General features: G+C 42.8%; 1 protein-coding gene across 5 annotated transcripts in view; it reads right to left on the bottom strand.

Moving 5' to 3' along the window:
- The window catches only part of asic4a (acid-sensing (proton-gated) ion channel family member 4a), a 221,153-nt gene that overhangs the window by 25,119 nt on the left and 170,609 nt on the right, over window positions 1-25,425 (bottom strand). For 4 of the 5 annotated variants that reach the window (XM_061723018.1, XM_061723016.1, XM_061723017.1 and 1 more), the window contains 2 exons: window positions 6,527-6,580; window positions 2,007-2,160 (listed from right to left, as the gene is read on the bottom strand). In XM_061723018.1, the coding sequence (XP_061579002.1) occupies window positions 2,007-2,160; window positions 6,527-6,580 (208 nt within the window). The remainder of the gene's footprint in view (window positions 1-2,006; window positions 2,161-6,526; window positions 6,581-25,425) is intronic. The other variant, XM_061723019.1, reaches the window with a different exon arrangement.

Raw genomic sequence — 25,425 nt, forward strand, 5'->3', positions numbered from 1 at the left:
GACACCCAGATCCTACCTGGTCAGCGGGCCTCAGGGCAGTATCAGGAGGAATCGTCGCCACCTTGTGCCTATGGCCAAAGACAACAGCAGCACGACACAGGGGCAAGCAGCTGAGGAAGACCTGCAGGACACTGCCCATGACACTGTTGCTGTGTCCACAGAGGGGTCACAAGGCTCCCCTCCAATTATTCGAACCAGGTCAGGAAGACCTGTCATTAAGCCAGAGAGACTGAACTTGTGAAACATGTGAAAAAAAAAAAAAAAAAAAAAAAAAAAAAAGAGATGTACTATGTTATGTTGAAGAAACAAAGTTATGTGAAAAAAAGGGAAATGCTGTATGTTGTTATTATGTTGATTTTCAGATTTTTCAGATTTTCATTTTATGGGTTAAGCAGGACCAAATTTATGTGTGACTAATATGGTGAAATATTCTTGTGTGGTGAATTTTGGTAGCAGCAAACTCAAGTATAACTGTTAGAATAACTAAGTTTAATGTTATGGTAAAACAGTTCTCAGAAGGGGAGATGTGGTGTAAGTTATGTGCAATGATATGCCAGGACAGTAGGGGGCTGTCTAGGCGGGGACTTCCTACACTATATGTTGCAATGCATTCTGGGTAATGTAAATGTTTGGTGTGCTGGAATAAAGGGAAGCCATAGAAAACCTGTCTGGGCCTCCATTGATCTTATCTAAAGAACCCAACACGACAGAAAAGCGCAAGACGGGAGCGTGGCGAGTAGAAGAGCGCAGAGTAGGTAGTAGTGGAAAAGGGCCATATGTGTAAGTGTGCTTGTGACATCTGTTAGACTCTGTTGCTCCCATAAAAATGAAAGTAATAACTCCAACTCTCGACAACTGGAACAAAATTCACAGAAGTTTGAAAGGATTTGGCGTTCATCCAAATATGAAGAATCCCACCTAGCCTGGCTAGATAGTCTCAGAACATACAGGAGAGCCCTCTGTAATGCCAGAGCTACTTATTATTCATCATTAATAGAATAAAATAAAAAGGTTCCTTTTTAACACTCTGGCCAAACTGATAGAGTCATGACACTACTGATCCATGTATTCCCATAACTCTCGGCTGTAATGAGTTTATGAATTTCTTTAATGATAAAATCATTAACATCAGAGACAAAATCCTTCACCTCTTCCTAGGGCTGTGCAATTAATCGATTTTAAATTTAAATCGGATTTATTAACCAAGACGATGTTAAAAAAAGGAATATCGGAAAATCGATTTTCCTCTCGCATGCTGCCGGGCTGTGCGCCTCTCGGCTACCGTAGTCCTCCTCCCCCTCCCCTCCCGAGAAGCTGCGAACACGCTGGAGCGCTGCCTTCCCGCCCCTTTGTAAGCATGTCGGCGTTTGCAAAAGAAAGTGAAAATTTTGTTGTAAGGATCTGGCTTTTATCTTGAGTAGTCGTCTCATACGGTCGTCATGGCGACTGAGAGATGTCTGACCTGTCAGCAGCTCCCGCTGAACGTTTCATGTTGAATGGGTTCAGGGCAACGATCCTGAAGGATTCAGAACCCCTGCTGCAGGTATCAAAAATGAACCAAAGTCTGCCTGGGTTTTGAGTCATTTAGATAGTTTATTTGTCTCAAACCTTGTGGTCAGGCTTTTGGGTTGATGTAAGGCCTTTCTTTGTTTAAACACGTGGCTGAGCCCCAAAAATTATTATATAGCTTAACAGGTTTTTAACATTTTCACAAAAAATGTAGGCTCCTCTACAATTGGTTCTAAGTTAATTGTAATTGAGATGGGTTTTTTATGCAGTGGTCAATGTGACAGGAAAACAGGCAGGAGAGACGATGGTAACATATTTACATTACGGACAATACTATAAACATAATGCAGTAAATATTTACCAATTTCAGTTAATACTAAAAAGACATGCATATTTTATTAATTAACACATTAAACTATATTTTTTACACAGATCATCATTGTTTTATCTCCTTTTAAGTGCTCATGAGTGAATTTACTTGTTGTTTTTTAGTGTACCTTATATAGTCCTCTGACTTGTCATATTTCCTGGAGAGATATCGAGCTGATCCCTTGCTTGGCATTTTGACCATGGAGAGCTCTTTACCGTAGCGAGTGAAATTACAGGGTGTCTCACAAGGACAGGTATCGCCACTGTTCTTCTGTAGCTGTGCTGTACAGAAGAATGGAAATATAGCTTTAGAAACTGAATTGATTCACTTTCAGTGCAGATTTCTTGGGCCTTTACTTAGAGAAAAAACATGATGCTACACTGAACATGGAGTACAATTTCAGTTTAATTCATTTCAATTCAATTTTATTTATATAGTGTCTATTACAACAGAAATTGTCTCTAGGTGCTTTCCAGAGATCCAGAACATGACCCAATGCTGCTGATAGGCACGGAATTATATGCAGCTTGCTCACATTGTACATGTTTTTACAGCCGCAGAAGCAGAAACCGGTCTAGGTCCCGGCCTCCATCACATGAGAAACACTTTTTATAGTCCTGCAGCACCTGCAGCCGACTCGATGTAAGACCCTGAAAGTAGCCCAGTAACACTCAATAAAAACTTTATTCATATATTGCTGAGAAATGAGAACCAAACTTTTAGTGACATGTTAGGGGGGCCGGTTCTCCGCTGCGAATTGTGTTTTAATGTTTTTCTGTTCAGACACAGTTATGGGATATTTTAAGCATCTGGGTTTTATCATCTGGGGCGGCAGTAGCTCAGGTGGTAGAGCGGGTCGTCCAATGATCGGAAGGTCGGCGGTTCGAATCCCGCTCTGTCCCAGTTTGCTGTCGTAGTGTCCTTGGGCAAGACACCTTACCCACCTTGCCCCGTGTGAATGTGTTTGAATGTGTATGAATGTTGGTGGTGGTCGGAGGGGCCGTTAGGCGCGATATGGCAGCCACGCTTCCGTCAGTCTGCCCCAGGGCAGCTGTGGCTACAAATGTAGCTTACCACCACTGGTGAGAATGTGTATGAATGAATAATGATTTCTGTAAAGTGTGTGAAGAGCGCTATATAAATCCAAGTCATTATTATTATCTTGAGTAGTCGTCCCATGCGGTCGTCATGGCGACTGAGAGATGTCTGAACTGTCAGCAACTGGTGAAGTGAAAGAGGGATCCTCTTGGTGACCTAAATCAGCTGATGGTCCAGTCTTCATCCTGGACCAGCAGATCGGTGTGATCCCTGAAGACTTGCTCCCTCTTGCAGCATGTGTTGTCTTCATTCTAAGGCTTATACAAGACTTTTCATTTTTTGCGGCTCCAGACATATTTGTTTTTTGTGTTTTTGGTCCAATATTGCTCTTTAAACATTTTGGGTTGCCGACCCCTGCTCTAACAGAACCAAGGCTGCCATTGTGATTGACAGGTTCCATTGTTGTGCTGCTACCTTTATATGTTCATGTGGTTAATTGTGAGATTGTTGCAGTTCCACTTGTGTGTCACTTATCTGGTGATGTGGGGACTGTCGTGTCCTTCACGTGTGGTCATGAAATTATTGTTGACGTCACATTTTCTCATATTTTGGACTTGTGTCGCCAATGGACAAAACCCCAGAAATGTGCATACGACAGCCTTGATGCGTGCATGAAAGACTGCAACTTTTCACGTTCAAATCACTTTTGGAACATCCGACCGTGAACGTAGAAAGTGGCGTACGCACGTTTTTTTGTGCGCCGCACTCTTTGTACATGAGGCCGGAGGTCCAGACAGCTTCCCCGTAGAGTTTATGAGCACTTTTGGAATATTGTAGCACCCATGTTAATTAGATTAATAGCAGAAATTAAAGACAAGGTCAAAACTCCCTACTGAAACGAACAAAGCTATGCTTTTTTAAAATAGTTAAACCAGGCAAGCTATCCTCCATTGTTTCTCATTAATTCAGACAAAAAAGCAGGAGTGCTACGAATAGAAAAGGTAACGCCATTTATCCCCCAAGATCAATAATTCATTAAAAGGTAGGCAATAACCTGTGCAGACTATATTCAATTTAATTAATTATGAATTGAAAGAAAGTGCTCCAGCAGCCATATTTTCATTGGATGTTGAAAAAGCATTTCATAAAGTTAATTGGGAATTCCTATTTCAAACACTTAAAAAGGTTGGCTTAGTTGAATAATTTATTCATTGGATAAATATTCTTTACACATCACTGATGGCAACAGTCACCATAAATTGATTAATATAACAGTCCTTCATGCTACACAGGGGTAAAAGACTTTCCCCATCTTTACAGAACGTCCCACAGCAGCCATATGGCAAAATAATAACAATTTAGGAATGAAGACTGGAGATACAACCCATAAGATTAGCTTATTTGATGATTATATCCATCCGTCCTTCCTTTAACCGCCGCCCCCTCCTTATTGTGGTGGAGGAGTTTGTGTTGCCTGATCCTAGGAGGCATGTTGTCTGGGGTATTACGCCGCTGGTAGGGTCTCCCATGGCAAGCAGGTCCTAGGTGACAGGCCAGACTATAGCCTGATTTAAGGTTCTGCGTTAAACCAACGCAGAGCCTACGCCGTTGCCGTGACGCCGTCGCCGTAACGCTGTCGTGACGCCGTCGTGACGCCGTCGTGACGCCGTCATGACGCCGTCATGAACCCTTCGGACTTCTCCGTCTCTCCATTTCCCTGCGATGCAATACCCCCCGAGAGCGCCAGTTGATACTTTGTTTAGCTTCCGGCTTTTCCAGTCACAGTGAATCAAAGAGATAAGGACAACTATTGTTCAAAAATCACACACGCACAAAGAAAAGAGCGCTGAAAGTTCACTACTGCTTCACAAACCGGAACCGGAAATGCGTTGCTACCAAGCAAGCCAATCACAGCCACGGTTACATTACGTTCGAAAGCCTCACGCTTAGTCTAAAACGCCCAAGCTGGAAATCAGAGAAGCCAGTTTTGTTAACCCTTTATAGGGCACTCATTGAAATACTTGGAAATGTAAAATTTCAACCCTAGAGTGTTATTGGGGGCTACTACCAGAGTATTTTTCATTATTTCTTTTTTTCATTTTTTTTTATTCTTGATGCAAATCAAGGTCAAAGAAGTTACCATATATGGTTCCTTGCCCATCGCGAGTAACATTGTATCTAACACTGATGTTACCATATATGGTTACTTGCCCATTGTGGGTGAAATTGTACCCATACATTGGATATGTATAAAAATACAAAAAACACATACAACATAATATTTATGATACTCTCTTCATAGAGATATTAGAACTTGTCTCCATAAATGGTACAACTTGACTTATAAGGCTTCTCTTTTTCTCCATCCATATATTTCGTCCAATCAGTCCAATCAGCTCCTGACCCTCTCTCTCCACCAGCAGCAGGCAGGTTGACCATGCCATTGACCATGCCAAAGAACAAGAAGTGAGGAATAGCATTAGAATTAATGGTGGTACTGATATTATGCTATATAAATCTGTGGCAACGTCCAATGCAACATCCAATATTGTCTTACCTTATAATGCGCTATTTGTAAAACGAAAACACCCGAAGTATGACTTACTAGATGCACCGGGCATATGTCTACAAAAGGACACTGTCACTTGAACTAGTTTGACCATAAGGGGGTGTATTTGTAAAAAAATGCACAAAGTATGGGTTACTAGAGTATCTGGCATATGTCTATAAAAGGTCCCTTAGTCACTTGCACTAGTTTTACCACACAGGGGCGTATGATCATATATGGGGTCACCATTATTCATGCTAACTATTTCATTGATTTCACTAATTCTGCACAAACAACACTTATCTCATCAGTTAGCCCCATCTTTCAAACACATACTGTGTGAGTGTCATCAACTTAGCATGGTTAGTTTCAGCTTTCTGAACTTTTGTGTGGAAGAAGGTAGGAGCAAAAATGTGAATCTTCCCCTTCTTGAAAATCAATGAAGTTCCCGCTTCTCCAGGGCTCTACTGATTGGTCAGATGCCATGATGACACTGTCTGTGACAAAGCATGATCTGTGCTGATTGGCAGGATTAACTCACATGACTTCAAGACCTCACTGAGAAGTTTGGGGAAAGTAGTTTTTCATGTCCACGGAAATTACCGTATATGGTAACTCGCCCTTTGGTAGTGTACCGGCCCCCTGCTGGTGTTTATCTAGAGTTTCTGTCTAAATTTTCAGATTTCCTATCTGGTTTATTGATCAGTATGGATAAATACTCGTGGGTGGTGTCATCGGATTTGGTTTGGAGTCCTTGAACATAATTGCTGCAAATTAGCACCGCCCCTTCATCTGATTGGTAGATATCTGATAGTTCCTACTTTCTGCCATAACTTTTGAATGGTTTGATACAGAGAGTCGTGGGTGGTGTCATCCGCTAAATGTCCAGGCCTGAAGAATGTACATGCAAGTCATACAAGCTTCCACTGCAGCCTGAACGTGCACAAGGGTGCGAGGGCCCGTTCATCACTGCTTGCAGCTTTAATTACTGATTGTATTCCCATTTACTATTGGGAGAGTGTATTGTAATCAAAAAAGATAGGAAGAAAATTGTTTCTTACCAAGTGCTTTGTCAACACAGATGATTTTACTAGGAGGACAGATATCTGCAGTTCCTGGAAAGGGAAACAGAATAGCAGTATAAACAAACAGAAACAAAATGATCAGTGACCTGTATCTGCTAAAATGATGAACCATGGCTGTGAACAAAATTCAAGAGCTTATCATTTATTTCCAAATGAAGGTGGGAACACAGAGGATGACTTCCATCCACATAACCCAGTCATCTGTGTCTGATTGGACTGAGAAATGGAGCATGCTGGCTCTGCCTTCAAGGCATATTTAGATTTTTTTAATACAATCAGCGAGCTAAAGACAAACATTGTGCCCAACCAATTCATGTTAGCTAATCGACAACAACACAGAAAAGGTGTGTTTGTTTGTCTGATTTATTTTTTCTGAGACAGTCACAGTCATCAAGAAATGTTAATTAGTATCCAGTGCAATCATGTCAATAATGTCAACACTGATGTGTCAATGTTCACACTTAAGCTTTTTTCTTTTGCCAAAAATGTGGAATGACATGCCCCTTTATGATCTGCTTTAGGACCTGTCTTAAATACAACCAAAGTCTTCTTCTTGTTCTTTGGCACCACGTAAGATGATTATTTTTAGTTGGTTTTATATAAATGTTTTCATTCAGTTTAATTATGTTTTTATTTTTGTAATGTTTTATCTTTTAACCTGTTTTATTTGTATTTAATTTGTAATTTTTATGTCTCATGCAAGCTGTGTATTTTTTAATGTTTTTTTTTTAATTCTTTATTCATTATTCTGAACAGTACTTTCATCTAGTGTGGTTATTTTTAAACTGCTTTACTAATAAAGTTGGTATGGTATGCTTTCAAACCACTATTTTTGAAATAGGTTTTAAAATAAGTTTCATTATCTTTTACTTTATCTAGATGGTAAAATAGTTGAGTATAGCACTGTTGCATCCCAGTTGAATCCTGGTTAGGGCTTTTGTGTGTACATGTCTCCCCGTGTTTGTGTCGGTTTTCTGCCACAGTCAAAAAAAACATTTCTCAGGCCAGGGGGTAATTCTAGCAAGTGATTCTGAGCACGTGTGATGTTTGTCTATATGTGCCCCTGCAACAGATTGGAAATCTGTCTTGCCTGAAGGACAGGGTCAAAGAGACCACTGTGACCCTAGTCAAAGTCAAGTCAAAGTAGCTTTATTGTCAATTCTTCACATGTGAAGAATACAAGGAATCGAGAGGACGTTTCCCACTTCCCTTGGTGAAACATATAAAGTGCGCAAGCACAACAGATATTTGGACATTGACAGTGCAAGTATTGATCAGGAGTAGCAGCATAAGTTTCTGTATAAGTTAGGTTATTGTAGTTATTGTATTGTAGTAGGAAATCACATTGTATGATTTTTAAGGAATGTATTTGCAAATTCTAGTGGAAAATAAGTATTTGGTCAATAACAAAAGTTCATCTCAATACTTTGTTATATACCCTTTGTTGGCAATGATAGAATTCAGAGGTTTTCTGTAAGTCTTCACCAGGTTTTCTACACTGTTGCTGGTATTTTGGTCCATACCTCCATGCAGATCTCCTCTAGAGCAGTGATTGGTCCGTTCCTCCATGATCTCCTCTAGAGCAGTGATTGGATGTTGCAGCATCCTTTGCCGGACACCGGAACCTGCAGGTGGTCGTGGGTGGCTTGTAGCTTGCATTACGGAGCACAAGTCTTTCCCCGACCCTGCACCCCAACCTGGGACTTGCTGATTGGGCCGGAGCTTCGGGAGCTGCGTGCTGGCCTGCGGTCCCCACCCCTGGTCATCCCGTTGCTGCCCCCCCCTTCTCCTCCCTTTTCTCTCTTTTGTCCTGCAGGTGGCCATGGGTGGCTTGTAGCTTGCATTACGGAGCACAAGTCTTTTCCTGACCCTGCACCCCAACCTGGGACTTGCTGATTGGGCCGGAGCTTCGGGAGCTGTGTGCTGGCCTGCGGTCCCCACCCCCGGTCATCCCGTTGCTGCTTCCACCTGCCTGCTGTGCTGTTGCCGTCCCTGACCCACCAGTCCGGCCCTCGGCAGGAGGGTCCCCCCTGATGAGCCTGGTCCTGCTCAAGGTTTCTTCCCTCCTAAAGGGGAGTTTTTCCTTGCCACTGTTTGGCTTAAGGTTTTTCTCCCACTAGGGGAGTTTTTACCTGCCATTGTTTATGTAATAACTGCTCGGGGGTCATGTTCTGGGTATGGGTCTCTGTAAAGCGTCTAGAGACAACTCTGTTGTATTAGACGCTATATAAATAAAATTGAATTGAAAATTGAATTGGTCCGTTCCTCCATGATCTCCTCTAGAGCAGTGATTGGTCTGTTCCTCCATGCAGATCTCCTCTAGAGCAGTGATTGGTCCGTTCCTCCATGATCTCCTCTAGAGCAGTGATTGGTCCGTTCCTCCATGCAGATCTCCTCTAGAGCAGTGATGTTTTGGGGCTGTCGCTGGGCGACACAGACTTTCAACTCCCTCCAAATATTTTCTATGGGGTTGAGATCTGGAGACTGGCTAGGCCACTCCAGGACCTTGAAATGTTTCTTACGAAGCCACTCCTTCGTTGCCGGGGCGATGTGTTTGGATCATTGTCCTGCTGATAGACCCAGCCACGTTTCATCTTCAATGCCCTGCTGATGGAAGGAGGTTTTCACCCAAAATCTCACCATACATGGCCCAATTAATTCTTTCCCTTACACAGATCAGTCGTCCAGGTCCCTTTGCAGAAAAACAACCCCAAACCATGATGTTTCCACTCCCATGCTTCACAGTAGGTTTGGTGTTCTTTGGATGCAATTCAGCTTTCTTTCTCCTCCAAACACGATAATTTGTGTTTCTACCAAAAAGTTCTATTTTGATTTCATCTGACCATATAACATTCTCCCAATCCTCTTCTGCATCATCCAAATACTCTCTATCAAACTTCAGACCTGGACATGTACAGCAGGGGACACGTCTGGCCCTGCAAGATCTGAGTCCCTGGTGGCGTAGTGTGTTACTGATGGTTCCTTTGTTACTCTGGTCCCAGCTCTCTGCAGGTCCTTCACTAGGTCCCCGTGTGGTTGTGGGATCTTTACTCACCGTTCTGGTGATCATTTTTACCCCACGGGGTGAGATCTTGGAGCCCCAGATGGAGGGAGATTATCAGTGTCTTGTATGTCTTCATTTTCTAATAATTGCTCCCACAGTTGATTTCTTCACACTAAGCTGTTACCTATTGCAGATTCAGTCTTCCCAGTCTGGTGCAGGTCTACAATTTAGTTTCTCACGTCCTTTGGCAGCTCTTTGGTCTTGGCCATAGTGGAGTTTGGAGTGTGACTGTTTGAGGTTGTGGACAGGTGTGTTTTCTACTGAGAACAAGTTAAATAACAAGTTAATACAGGTTACGAGTGGAGGACAGAGGAGCCTCTTAAAGAAGGAGTTACAGGTCTGTGAAAGCCAGAAATCTTGCTTCTTTGTAGGTGATCAAATACTTATTTTACAGAGGAATACCAATTAATTCAGTAAAAGTTCTACAATGTGATTTCCTAGATTCTTTCCCCCAATTCTTTCTCTCATAGTTGAAGTGTAACTATGATGAAAATTACAGGCCCCTCTCGTCTTTTTAAGTGGGAGAACTTGCACAATTGGTGGCTGACTAAATACTTTTTTGTCCCACCGTATCAATGCATCAGCGCACCCTCAGACAGGCCTAATTTTCCAAGTGAAGATGGATGACTTTTTTGGCTGCTCTGTTTATTTGTGGAACCATTCAAGTACAAATTAAGTTCTTGTACATCGTTTTGTACTTGTTTTAATGAGCATTTTATTTCTGCAGATTTTATATTCGAATCCTTGTACCCGGAATTGACAAATTCTAATGTGCACGCGGATAATGTTTTTCCTGCACCATGCGAAGACAGTAGGCCTTATGATCAGCTGTTTCACTTTATGCCGGTATCTGTCTTGGAGGTCCATAGAGCGTTAGTACAACTGGACACTAAGAAAGCAGCAGGTCCTGATTAACTGGATCCCTACTTTCTTAAATTAGCTGCTAATTTTATTGCCGAACCTTTATCATTTAATATTAATCTTAGTCTTGTCAGTAACGTGATCCCAAATGTCTGGAAATCTGCCTTCATCCTTCCCCTGCTGAAAGGGGGTGATCCCTCAAATCTTAATAACTATAGGCCAATCTCCAAACTGTGCATTTTGGCAAAGTTATTTGAAAAGTTTGTTAGCAATCAACTCAAGGACTATTTAGACTCTGACAATATCTTATCTCAATATCAGTCCGGGTTTAGGAAACAGCACAGCACTGTTACTGCTGCCCACAAGGTGATAAATGACATCATTGAGGCGATCGACTGTAAAAAGATTTGGGTTGCATTCTGATTGATCATAGCATACTGATTGATATGCTCCACCATATAGGTGTGTCTAGGCAAGCAGCATCTTGGTTTGCCAACTATTTGTCTGCTAGAACACAATGTGTTCAGATGTCAGGATCTACCTCTTCCTTTTTGACTGTATCAAAGGACGTGCCCCAGGGTTCTGTGTTAGGACCTATATTGTTTTCTATTTATGTCAATAGCCTCTGCGAAAATTTATCAAATGCTATGTATCACTTTTATGGTGACATACTATTATTTATTGTTGTGAGTCATCTATTGTACAGGTCTTTGACTTTTTACAATCTGCATTTGATGTTGTACAGTCTCGCCTGCAGAAGCTAAAATTGGTTTTAAACTCAGACAAAACCAAATTCATGCTGTTTTCGAATGCAAGTGCCACCAAATATTCCTAACATCTTAACTTTTCAAGGAAAAGAAATTGAATCAGTGTCAAGTTATAAGTACTTGGGCTTTCTTCTCGATCGCCAATTATCCTTCAAATCCCACATTGCAAATCTGGTCTCCAAGCTCAGGGTGAAGTTAGGCTTCTTCTTTCAAAACAAAGCCTGCTTCTCCCTCAGTGCTAGGAAGTACCTGGTAACATCAACATTCTTGCCTCTGCTGGATTATGGTGATGTGTTGTATATGAATGATCTGCTGGATTATGGTGATGTGTTGTATATGAATGTATCTGCCCAGTGTCTGCGGTCACTTGACATTGTGTATCATTGTGCATTGAGATTTGTCACTGGCTGTAAACATCTTACCCACCACTGTACCTTGTATGCCAAATCCGCTTGGCCATCTTTATATGTACGCAGGCGTATGCATTGGTTGCGCATTATTTATAAATCCCTTCTCGGATTGGTCCCTGCTTACTATGTAAATATCTCCATAGAAGCCAAAGCCATTACGGCTTGTGTTCACATGATACTTTGCACTTCATTATTCCGTGTGTTCGCACAGAGCTGGGAAAAAGAGCTTTTAAATTCGCTGCCCCCTTTATTTGGAACACCTTTCAGAAAGACTTTAAACTGACGGACCTGATATCCTTCAATGACTTTGGTTCGATCTTGAAGGACCTAGAGCGTGAAAGCATTGGACAGTGTCTCTGTACCTGACGGTAGTTATGTCTTCCTCAACATCTGCATTATATGATTGATCTGATTACCTACTGTTAACTGGCTGTGATCTCCTATGCATCTGCACTTTATAAGACGTGGTTTTATCAGTTTATTGCTACTTTGTTCCTCTGTTATTGTTTTGTATTCTGTCTTTTAACCTTGTGATTTTATTTGTTTTGACGTGCGCTGCTGCCTTTCTGGCCAGGTCACCCTTGTGAAAGAGATCCTTGATCTCAATGGGCTACTACCTGGTTAAATAAAGGTTAAATAAAAAAATAAAATATACTCAAATCTGTTGTAAATCATATAATCACATCTCATCTGTTTACAATGTATATTATCATTCATTCATGTCTGACCTGCACCCTTATAACAACAGTTATTTATAAATCTGCACTGTGTACATACATATTTATATATATGTGTATATGCTGTACATTGTGTTTATTTTGCTGCATAAGCACTTCCGGTTAGATGCTAACTGCATTCCATTGCCCTGTACTTTAACATGTGCAATGACAATGAAGTTAAATCTAATCTAATCTAAACTTTTTCCCCCTTTTTTTCCTTTCTTTTCTTTCTTTCCTTCTTAACTCAGTTATTTACTGATTTAACTATTTATTAGGGCCCGAGCACTGACAGTGCGAAGGCCCTATTGTATCTGTAGGAATTTTTATTTTTATTTTTTTTATTTTTCTGACGAAATGAGGGCCTTTTTGCCCCCCTAAACGTGCCCAAAAAGTCACCAAATTTTGCAGGAAAGCCAGACCTGGCAAAAAAATTGATATTTCATGGTTTGCATTAATTGGGGGTGTTAAAATGGCTCAACAGCGCCCCCTAGAAAACTTTGTGCCTCAAGCCCCACAATACGGTTTGACGTACATGCACGAAAATCGGTACACACCTGTATCATGTTGCAACTTAAAGAAAAGTCTGTTGGTGCCATGGCCGAAACCCAACAGGAAGTCGGCCATTTTGAATTAATCGTGTAATTTTAGCGAAATTTATGCCATTCCTTTGGCAGTTATTGCGGCCCAAATCGTAACGTGCACCCAGGTGTGTTATACATCAAAATGTGCGTCTAGATCCTGCGATGATGGGCATTTTTTTTCTTCTCTCAGTCAAAAGCGTTACCGTGGCGACGATAGACACCAAAAAGCGCGACCCCCCTTCATCTGATTGGTGTATATTCTCTGCCATAACTTTTGAACGGGTTGTGATAAAGACATGTGGGTGGTGTCATCGGACTCGGTATTGAGTCCTTGACCTTCATTGGCCTGAATTAGCCCCGCCCCTTCTTCTGATTGGTCAATATTTGATAGTCCCTGACCCTATTTTCTGCCATAACTTTTGAATGGTTGGATATAGAGAATCGTGGGTGGTGTCATCCGCTAAATGTCCAGGCCTGAAGAATCTACATGCAAGTCATACAAGCTTCCACTGCAGCCTGAACGTGCACAAGGTTGCGAGGGCCCGTTCATTGCTGCTTGCAGCTTTAATTGTTTTTGTACTTCCTTTAGAGGATCTGGTAACATGGGGTGGTGAGGGTGGCACAGCGGGTATTTATTATGTAAAGTTTCTTAACATGTGACTTGTACATGATGTTTTCAGCAAAAATAACAACAATGCCAATACACAGATTTTTCAAAGATTGTCCTTTACTGTTGATTTTACTGTTGATTTTATGTATTTTATGTCTTCATCGTATATGTATGTTTTATTGTCTTATGAAACCTATGTGTGCTGTCTTGACCAGGACTCCCTGGAAGAAGAGAACTTGTATCTCCAAAGGGTTGAAGAACGGCAAGGCGGTTTATATCTTCCCACGTGAGGCGAGTCTCATTTAGTTATGCATTTCAAGTAAACAAATTGTGGTCTGGGTTAGCAAATATACAGTTGTAAAGGAAGTTCTCAGGATATTTCAAGTTTATTTTTTTCTTGGGGGCTTTTTCAGTTGGTTAACAGGTTTAATCTTTTCTCTCCCAGATATCCATTTCTTTGAATGATGTGGAGATCCCCTTGCATCTAACTGGAGACCATGCATATCCCCTCAGAGACTGGCTGATGAAGGGGTTCACCCACCACCATACTAAATCAACAGCAACGCAAATTTAACTATTAACTGAGTTCTGCACGGATGGTAATAGACAATGCCTTTGGACAGCGTTGGAAGAGGGGAAGATTAGCTGATGCGAAGACTGATTTAAGAGAGGAAGATTGGCTGAATAGGAAAAAGTAATCTGAAGAGAGGAAGATACGTTGGAAGTCTGCGATTAGAAATCTCCTCAAATACATTTATTACATCAAAAGGTACATGTGAGCTCCAACTGTCAATAGGGATTTTTAGATTGTATCCCGCTTATATTGCTGGATGATGAACGTGTGTTTAATCCGCATTGGCAATGTAAAGGCAAGGTGTGATATATTTAAAACCTCCGGCCGGAAGGCAAGTTGAGGGGAGGGAAGGTAAATTGGGAAGTGTTATCCTCCTAAGATGTGTGGGTGTGTAGAAATGCAGTGGGGCAAAAAAAAGTATTTAGTCAGACACCAGTTGTGCAAGTCCTCCCACTTAAAAAGAAAAGAGAGGCCTGTCATTTTCATCACAACGATGAGACAAAAAAAAAATAATCCAGGAAATCACATTGTATGATTTTTAAGGAATGTATTTGCAAATTCTAGTGGAAAATAAGTATTTGGTCAATAACAAAAGTTCATCTCAATACTTTGTTATATATCCTTTGTTGGCAATGATAGAGGTCAGAGGTTTTCTGTAAGTCTTCACAAGGATTTCTACACTGTTGCTGGTATTTTGGTCCGTTCCTCCATGATCTCCTCTAGAGCAATGATGTTTTGGGGCTGTTGCTAGGCAACATGGACTTTCAACTCCCTCCAAATATTTTCTATGGGGTTGAGATCTGGAGACTGGCTAGGCCACTCCAGGAGCGTTGGAAATGCCTGGCCAAGTGGCCACTGTCTCCGTTTCAGACATTGTCCTTGCCTGTGGAATTCTCCACAACATATGTGAGCTCAAAAAAGACAATTTCCAGCAAGAGTGGAATGTTGTGGAAGACTAGAACCATCCACATCCAGGCAAGATTGCTGAGCTGAGTGTAAGAGCATGTTCTACAAGAGATCTGCTTGCTACTGGAGGTCCCGTTGAATAGTTGTGTTTTTTGTTGGTAAAGAGCATCCCTCTGTGGATGGTCGCTGCCCATAAAGGTGTCTAGCTGGTGTTGGTAAATCTCTAGGTAGTGTAAACTCTAGTGTGTTAGAGTCAGTAGTCGTAGTTGCAGCTATAGAACAAGACTATAATAGTTAGTCTCAAATATAGCTTGGTGGTAGATATGCTGCTATAGGCCTATGCTGCAGGGGGACACCGACATGATCCACTGGGCGGTGCCTCTCACCCTTCTTCTCCTCTCCTTTTCCCTTCCTCTCTTCTCCATTACCATTTTTATTTATTATAAATATCTCATAGCTATCATTTTTGTCCATCGTTCCTGTAGTTTCTTGTGCCGCCCCCCCCCCCTTTTTTTTCTCTCTTTTGTGCATGTTTGCAGGCCGGAGCCTCCGGAGCTGCGTTCTGGCCTGCGTTCCCGGCCTCCCCCCCATCCCCGGTCAACCCATTGCTGCTTCCACCTGCCTACGTGGATGTCTGCTGTGTGCTGCTGACGCCCCCCCCCCCTCTGATCATCCTGTTGCTGCTTCCGCCTGCCTGCGCCCCCCCCCCCCTCTGGTCATCCCGCCTCTGCTTCAACATGCCTGCTGTGTGCTGCTGACGTCCCCGACTCCCCCAGTCTGGCCTTCGGCAGGAGGGTCCCCCCTTATGATCCTGGTCCTGCTCAAGGTTTCTTCCCTCCTAAAGGGGAGTTTTTCTTGCCACTGTTTGGCTTAAGGCTTTTCTCCCACTATGGGAGTTTTTACCTGCCATTGTTTATGTAATAATTGCTCGGGGGTTTATGTTTATGTTCATGTTCTGGATCTCTGTAAAGCGTCTAGAGACAACATCTGTTGTATTAGACGCTATATAAATAAAATTGAATTGAATTGAATTGAAAGGTAATTTGGGTGGGGCCATGAAGGTGGCCAGATGGCTGCTCACAAGGAGAGTCCTGTGGTGCAAGGGGAAAGGGTCTCCTGCCCTTCTCTGTTAAAGTTGAATGTTGAACACTGGCAAATAAGTTTGGAGCAAAAGAAACAACTATAGACCATTTTTCAACAAAGGTCATATAATGTGTGCATTTTGGCAATGGAAGGGGTGTTGTTCTCCAGCGGAAGACAGAAAAACGAGGTAGCAACTGGTGTAATGGAAAAATAACAATGTATTCTAGATTTCGGACACATAGTAATACTTTATATGATGCACTTTGATTCCAGACTTGTACTTTGAATGAACTCACTGTCTGAGTCTTGGAAATGCAATCATCTTATCTTATGCTCTTTGTTTGTTGTTCAACTTTATCTGAGTCCAGGAAGGAGCTACTGATCACCTGACCATTGTAATGTATTTCTTGACTGTTTACAGACTTGATGACATTTGGCATTACAGCACGCCTATAGATTATTACACATTTACTTACACAATCTTTGTCTATAAAACACACCTACACCTTGGAGCAAACCATCAGTGTGCAATTATACTTTGTTGTGATTGTATGCTGATCCCTTGCAAGGTTTTCATTAAATGACATAAAGACATTTTTGGTTATTTTGTCAGTCTTTATTTTCAGATTTCCACCACACTGGATAGTAGGCATTTACAAACTGTCCCCAGTATCAAAATGTCTGGTTGTTGTGTATAAGGTTGTACGAATGGGTATTCCACTGGTGGACTAAAGTTTTAAAGAACAAACTGTAACTGTAAATTTCTGCTATTACTACTATAGATACCATAACAAAAGGAGGAGAGATGACAGAGCTGACACTGTAGCAAATGATTGTGTTCATTCTGAAACTCCAGAACAGGAATGCAGCATGGATCATTGTCCTGGTATGAATATATTTATGAATATTACAATTAGCTGACAGGTTGTGAGGGTTCCCACTAGTGATGCGCGGGTCGGGGTTTTTCCAACCCGCGGGTCCCGCATTAATGAGAAAATATGACCCGCCCCATCCCGCCCCACACCACCATATCTATTTGCACAACCCGCCCAACCCGCACCCGCCGGTATTAATACACGATTACAAGTTAAATGTGCCATTGAATAAGGCGTTTATTCAGTCTCACTCTCACAAAGGTGAAAACAGGCTTTACAGTGCACTGGAAATTGCAACAAATTAAAATCTTAAGCCTGGTAAATAAACAATCAATAAATCCAAAAATAAAAATAAAATTTGGTTTTTGTGGCTATTTGTAATAAACTGAATAATGGAACATAGGCTATTAACCACATTAATCTAACCACCATTCAATGTGCACTGTGCAAAAAAAGAATTGCATCAACTGTGCCGTTTAGTCTGTTTCGCCTGGACTCGAACACCCGGCCGGCTGAGCTGAAGGTGCGCTCGCTCCATGCACTTGTTGCAGGGATGCAGAGAATCATTCTGGCCACCTTGCCAAGCAGAGGGAAGACCTGTGACTGAGACTCCCAGAAACTTAAAAGGTCATTCCCATCCCAGAATAGCTGGCTGTCAATGTAGCGCTGCACCTCGTCTTTCTGGTCATCTTCTTCACCATTGTCCTCCCACTCGCTGAACGCAGCCAGTTTTCTTTTGGCTCTTTAGGCGTCCTCAACTAAAACAAAATGGAATAATATAGTTTTACTATTTTGATTTAGCCTTCATTATTAAGCTACTTTCACATAGAACGCGGCAACACCGCCGGGGGGGCGCAGACTCGGCGCAGAGTCGGCGCAGGTGGAGCAGAGTCGGCGGCGAGTGGGCGCAGACTCGGCGCAGAGCAGCGCGCAGCGTGCAAGTTGCTTGGCGACCGGAAAAAGTTTTTTTCCGGTCTGGCGCCGTTTTCCAATTCATTGTGTATGTGCTGTCGCTGCGCAAGGGCGCAGTGATTTGCGCCGAGTCTGCGCCCATCCCGGCGGCGTGCGCCCTGTTGCGCGCCGCCGACCTCGGCGACAGACCCTGCGCCCTTGCGCAATGAATGGGAAAGCCGGCGGCGGCTACCGCTGTGTGCCCTCTATGTGAAAGTAGCTTTACGCCAAAGCGAATTGCTGTTAAATCAACCATTGTAATAGACTAAGTTGTCATAAGATGTAGCCTATTATTTAATAAATCGTTGTCCCAGCTGTTCTTGGTAAAACGTGAGTCCCGCAGGCGGCATCAGCTCGACTCGCCAAAAACTCGCGACTTCAAAAAAATGATTTAACTTATTTTACCACACAAAACATGATCTAAAATTACTTTTTAAACTGAACAAAATAATACTATAACGAAAAAAACGTTTTAGGTAACGAATTAACTTAAACAGCGGTCACAAAACTTTTTTGACTACTGCCTCTTTCCAACAGGTATCGAAACAACTCAGTCTACCCAAACAATATTATAAAACAATATGCAGAATAATCAACAATAATCGCCCTTTGAAATGCAGCAACAATAAACAATAATGATATTATTGGAACGGCTGCAACAAGCGTATTGTTTATTATTATTACGGCTATATTTTTATGAATACTTTCTTACCTTTAACCGTGGCCGGCTCAGGCTCCCCCGCTGGGAGTGGTGTTTGCGATCTGTCAAATTCCCTGGCAAGTCATCTGGCCTGGTCGTAGACAGCGTTTCTCCCTTCAGCTGGAAACATCTTGAGGGACTTGAAACGTGGACAAAGATACGTCCCAAGCTTGTGGGTGAAGACGATGGACAGTTTCTCGTTCAAAAGCTCGATTGTCCGTGCTCGAACATAAACCATGTACTCTGGGTCACCGTACTGTGGCTCGCAGTGTTTCTTCAGTTTATAAAACCAAAGCACCACTAGCTGAATGGTTGGATACTTGTCACCTTCCAGCTCTTCACTCGCAGTTTTAAAAGGCAACAAGAACTCAGTGATCGTGTTCAAAACGTCTAGCTGAATGCCATCCAGTCTGTCAAGCTGATCTTTCTCTTCCATGGCCTGTTGGATCTCACGGTACTGTTTGATGACTGACTGCATCATTGCGACTTTACTGTTCCACCGTGTTTCACATTCCTGTATCACAGCGTGCGGGAGGGGAGCAACGGTACCAGATTTCTTTAAGTAAGTCACAAGGCTTTTGCACTTATCAATTACATGACTCACTTCTTGCATGTATGCTGGTGTGTTCTCTTTAACATCAAATGTGTGCTTGAGGACGATGTTGATGACATGTGCTGTGCATGGCATCCACTTGTGGCTGCGGAGCGCAGCTTTAATGTTGGCTCCCTGGTCACTCACGAACATGACTTTTGGTAAACGATCAGCTTCAATCCCAAAGTCATGCAGCTCCTTGATTAGTTGCTTGTGAAGGTTGTAAGCTGTCTTTTTGAGAGTCGAGTCAAATTCAGCTGTCGTTATGACACGACTCTTCAATTTCCAGTCTTCACTGATGCAGTGACCAGTAAATGCTGTGTATGCCCGTTTGTTGTAATCGTCAGTCCACATGTCAGTGGTGATTGCAATGCCACAGTCCAGAGCTTTGTTAATCTCTTTTGCAAGGATTTCTTTTTTTTCTGCCGTCGTTGCTTTGGCTGTGTCGCAGACGGTTTGCCTGTGAGGGAGTACGCTGCTGACGTCCACACAGCCATAACGTGCACCCACGTTAATAAGAGACTGGGCCAGCGCACAAAATCCATCGCCTGAAACTATATCAAATGGCCGGAGATCTTGACAACACAATTTAACACAGGCGTCGGTGACCTCAGATGAGTTGAGGAATGAGGTAATCATACCACTCTGAGACGTCTTAGATCCTCCTCCACAAACATGTCTTGTCATGCTGGATGTACCCGTCTTGTGGCTCTCGTGTTTATACACCTTATTAGGCTACATGAATTGCACTTCACGTAACCAATGCAGCTGTCGTCTGATGCACTAACTACCTCACAGAAATTATCCCAAACTTGAGATTTAGCAGCTTGACCTTCTTTTTTTCTCAGTTTATATTCTCCTGTCCGTATTTTTTTCCTCACCGTTTCATCCATCTTGATTTGTTTTTCCCGCTGCCGCTGTTTGCACTTTCGTGACGTCGGGTCGCAGGTTACGTACTTGCGAGGGATTGGCCCGCCTCACCCGCCCCGCCCATGAAGTGAAAATTTCTTGACCCAACCCAACCCGCCCCGCGGGCAACCCGCGGGACCCGCGGGACCTGCGGGACCCGCGGGTTATGGGTCGACCCGCGCATCACTAGTTCCCACCCTCACCGAAAGTGAGTCAGTGTAGGAGCACACTGATGCGTGTGTGTGTTTGTGTGTGTGTGCCACTGCTCCATTTGCTATGTACAGTATTTCTGTGTGTGACGTTCACACCGGGCCCTGGATGGGTCAAATGCAGAGGAAAAATCAGATGGGCCAGACATGGTCAAAATATAAACCCTACAACCCCATTAAGTATTTGAACAGCATCACTCTAGCTGGTGCAATTTCATTTCTGTGTCCTGGGTAGGGTGGATGGCTTTTAGACAAGCAGATTGCCAACGAGTCAGGTTTCCTCAAACTAGGGCCTAAGGATGAGGTTTTAGCAGAGGATTTTCATCAGAGACAAGCTTGCGGCTTATGGTGAACCCCTTCGTATCCCTCACTTCACAAAAGAAAAAAAACAGCTTTCTGCGCAGGAAGTGGATACATCTAGACAACTTTCTTGTGTGAGGATCCATGTGCAATGAGTTATTTTTTGGTGGAAAAACTTAGAGATTAGACTAAGATTTTCCAAACAATTATTCTAGTGTTGCAGGTTAACATACTAGATGATGTTATTGTATGTGGTGCCCTCACAAACCTCTGTAAGCGTGTTATTCCCAAACGAGTTACACATAACCATGTATGAATTTACATTTGTAAAACAGGTATTTAGGCCTACTGTACTTAAAATTTTACAAATTTTAATAAACCTCTCCACATTAGCTGCTACTGGTGTGTGTAATGGTCCTTCCCCCCGGAGTATCTCAACAATTCAGAGTGTAGTATCACTTTTATTTGTAATGTTGTTAATAACAATTTAATTTAATTCAGGTGCCATTAAATTGCCACTAAACATTAACAACATGGAAAGTAGGACTATGTACTATATATTATAATCAAACTGGTTCTGTATGTTGTAAACAGTAAGTAATAATTAGGGTCCGAGCACTGACAGTGCGAAGGCCCTATTGTATCTGTAGGACTTCCGACGAAATGTGGGCCTTTTTGCCCCCCTAAAAGTGCCCCAAAAGTCACCAAATGTTGCACGCAAGCCAGGCCTGGCGAAAAATTTTATATTTCATGGTTTGCATTAATGGGCGTGGCCTAATGGCTCAACAGCGCCCCCTAGAAAACTTTGTGCCTCAAGCCCCACAATACGGTTCGATGTACATGCACGAAAATCGCTACACACCTGTATCATGTCGTAACTTGAAGAAAAGTCTCTTGGCGCCATGGCCGAAACCAAACAGGAAGTCGGCCATTTTGAATTAATCATGTAATTTTGGCGCAATTTATGCCATTTTCATGTGTCGTTCTTTAACGAAATCATCCAAGCGGGATCGTCGGTTCGACTTAACACTCGCTCAGGAGACACAAAAGACGTTAACGATGAAAAGTTATTAAAATCGTGAGTTTTCGTGAAATGGTGTGCCGTGGCGCCGCGTCAAACTTCAACATTAAACAGGAAGTGATACTAATAGTTGATATCGATAGAGTCGATATTTGATAGATCCTATTTTCTGCCATAACTTTTGAATGGTTTAACATCACCAGAGTCGCGGTGGTTTCATTGGACTCGGTTTTGAGTCCTTGACCATCATTGGTTCAAATTAGCCCCGCCCCTTCTTCTGATTGGTCAATATTTGATAGTCCCTATTTTCTGCTATAACTTTTGAACGGTTTGACATAGAGAATTGTGGTTGGTGTCATCGGGTTTAGTTTTGAGTCCTTGACCTTTATTGGTTAAAATTGCACGCGCGAGGGCCCGTTCATCGCTGCTTGCAGCTTTAATTTTAGGTTGCAATTTATCTCTATTGATACATACATGTAGCCCCGTTGAGAAAACAAGGGGTTAAAAGACAGTAGGCTAAGTAAGTAAATAAGTAAGTGAAAGACATAATAATTTTAAAAGAAAAAAACAATTCAAAGTTGTAATAAATAAGGTTATATAACAATTAGTAAAATTATTTCATCACATTTAATATGAAATTCAATAAATAACCATTTATTAAAATATCACATATTTCAGTTAAAAAGGTAAAAAATGCATTTTAAGTTCACTTGGAAGATAAAGGGTTAATTATCACGAAATTTGAATCCTGAGATATTATGTGGATTTTTCTTTTGTTTTATTGGTTAAGTATATGGTCAGTTATTTGATCCTGTGTTGATTGGATGAGGATGAGGAAGAGAAGTAGGAGGAGAGTAAACAAGGAGAAACGTGAGTAGTAACTTGGGGCTAAGTTAGCCCCAAGTTAGCATCGGAGGAGACATCAGTGTAATAAGCGAAGTATGTTTTGAGTTTTAGAAGAAATACAACACGGCTCCTCTCTAACTGAGAGTTTATTGAGGCTAATGTTAGTGTGTGTATGTTGCTGTCGGGAGGTGAAGAAAAAAAAAAGACGTTGTGTGTGAGTAAGGACGCTTTGCAGCCGCACTCGGATGCTTTGCAGCCGCACTCATCTGGTTTCTTTGAGGAGGCCGCTGAGGAGTTTCGGGGTTGAACGGTGTGTTTGCCTGGCTGTACTTCGGTGGTGTGGAGCAAAGGATTTCTTCATCTGAGTTGTGACGTCAACTGTGTTTTTCTGCGTGGAGGAGAGGAGGACTTCGTCGTCTGAGCTGTGAGTCAACGTGCTGTTTTTCCTACTGAAGAGCAGCGGACATCTTGTGTATCCTGAGCGTTGAGCGTTTAAAGGAGTCCGACATATATTTTTCTGGGGTAAATATATATTTTCTCATTATTTTATTTTCACTTAAACGGTAGTCCTTGTATTTTGCAAAACTGTTAAGTAAACTAACTATTTTTTGCATATCAAAAAGTTGTCTGGCGTCATTTAATATTGCAGATCAGAGGTAATTGCTCTTAAGCATTATTGTGTTTTATTTAGAGTAATAAGATATTGTAGTTTGGGAACAAAATAGCTGAAGAACGCTTTTTGTGGATGAAGGAAAAAACTTGCCGTTAACGAACACTCACAGAACACTAACTGAAAAGTCATCACATCTAAGGAACATGGTAACGTAGTCACACAGCATTGTTAACAACGGCTAGATCCTTGTGAATTGTAACCCACTGAAACTACACAGTGTCCGCAGAATGATGCCAAGCTTCTCCATGGAGGCAAACTCCTCCTTCACAATGGCAAGCTTGTGTGGATCGAGGCAGCGGGCCATGGCATGCACAGGGGGATCCTCCGTGGGGATGTGATGCTCCACGCCGTGTTTCGTGGCAGTGGACGAAAAGGTAGGTGTAGTGATGTCCGAGAACTCCAGCAGTAGGGGGGTGAAAATGTCAGCTGGTGAGACGGCGCTGGACAGTTTCATTGCGGCCATATCACTGCACTTGCATGCCAATGAGCCAAACGTCTTAGCATTGATGAGACAGCGGTTCCCCACATCCACCAGGAGGCCGTTGGTACAAAGAAAGTCAGCACCTATGGACATCTTGGCCAAAACAAAATCCCAGGTGAAATGCTGGTCAAAACACAACGTCACGGTGCGGGTGCCAAACGTAGGGATAGCAGTGCCATTAGCAGCCTCTAGGGGGGGACCCTGCTTTGCCTGACGTAAATCCAAAACTGATGCTGGAAGCACGCTCGTCTGAGCACCTGTGTCGCACGAGAACTCGCGACCAGAGATGGAGTCTGTGATATACAGCAAGCCTGCAGGTTGGCCAACACCCACGGCTTCTACCAAGTGCTGTTCAGTGCGTTTCCCGATGCACCAAATCTGCATGGAGGTAGGCGTTTCTTGGCTTTGCTGCCAAACTTGGCGTGGTAAAAACACATCCCTGATGGCTTTACCCGGCTGGCCACAGCCGTGGCGGAGACAGAGAGCGGTTGGAGCACACAGTCATCCTCGGAGGCAGTTGCGATGGAGGTGGGCGTCGCCGCAAAACACTTCTTCCCAGCTAAGAAAAATGTGTCTGCCTCTCCGGCCAACTGGCGAAAGTCTGTCTTGACAGAGTTAGTCAGGGCTAAATGAACATAGTCAGGGAGCTGTTGCAGGAAAAGCTCCTTAAAAAAGGAATATGGCTGGTGGTCGCCAAGCAGAGCCAGCATGTGATCCATCAGTTCAGAGGGCTTCCAGTCACCACGCCCAGGCAGGGAAAGCAGCTGGCGAGCGCGCTCAGCTTCAGACAGACCAAATGTCTCCTTAAGATGCGCTTTCACGGTGTCATACTTGTCAGCTGCCGGTGGATTTTCAACGAAACTCACCACCCTCGCCGCAGTTGAGTTGGAAAGAGCTGCTACTACAGTACATAGTAGTATTTGGTGCCGTCCGCCGTAATCTCTCTCAGTGCAAACTGTGCGTCTGCTTGAGCAAACCAAGCGTTAGCATTCTGCTCCCAAAACTTGGGTAATTTGAGAGAAACTGCTATTTTCGCCATGTTGCTGTCTGTCCAGTTAACTCTGGAAACATCCAAAGAAAATCGGGGTCACCAATGTAGGAGTTTAGTAACAAAAGAGCTGAAGAATGGAAAAAACTTCACATCTAAGGAACATGGGTAGCGTAGTCACACAGCATTGTTAACAACGGCTAGATCCTTGTGAATTCAAACCCACTGAAACTACACAGTGTCCTGCTAGTGAGTGGCCACTACAATATTACCGTAATCAGGTAAACCTTCGGGTAGCCGAGGAACGTATTCATAAGCATCCAGTGACATCCAGGCTCGTAATTTTTTTGGCGTACACGACCAGTTTCTCAATTAAATAGGCATATATATCTGGCCACTGTATATTTGGCCATATATTTGGCCAAATATTAGTTGGTATTATTCATATGTTTGGCCACTCACAGATCTGGAAGTCAGACACCATTTGTCAAAGTCAACCTGTTAAGGTAACATTCAGTATCTTTTGTTGATAATCCCCTTGCATAGCTTGACAAGTTGTTTATGTCCGTCATACTTATGGCGCTTATCCACTAGTACCTACTCAGCGCACCCCGACTCAGGACGCTTTGTCACGTCTCCACCCTAAAGTTCACCCGTTTGTTTTCAACACCCAGATGAGAAGTGGGCTGGAGCGAAGCTGCTGTGACGTATTTGATTGTGTGATCTAAACAGAGAAGACAACACTAAAGATGTAG

The sequence above is a fragment of the Cololabis saira genome, chromosome 6 (assembly GCF_033807715.1).
Source record: "Cololabis saira isolate AMF1-May2022 chromosome 6, fColSai1.1, whole genome shotgun sequence".
NCBI lineage: Eukaryota > Metazoa > Chordata > Actinopteri > Beloniformes > Belonidae > Cololabis > Cololabis saira.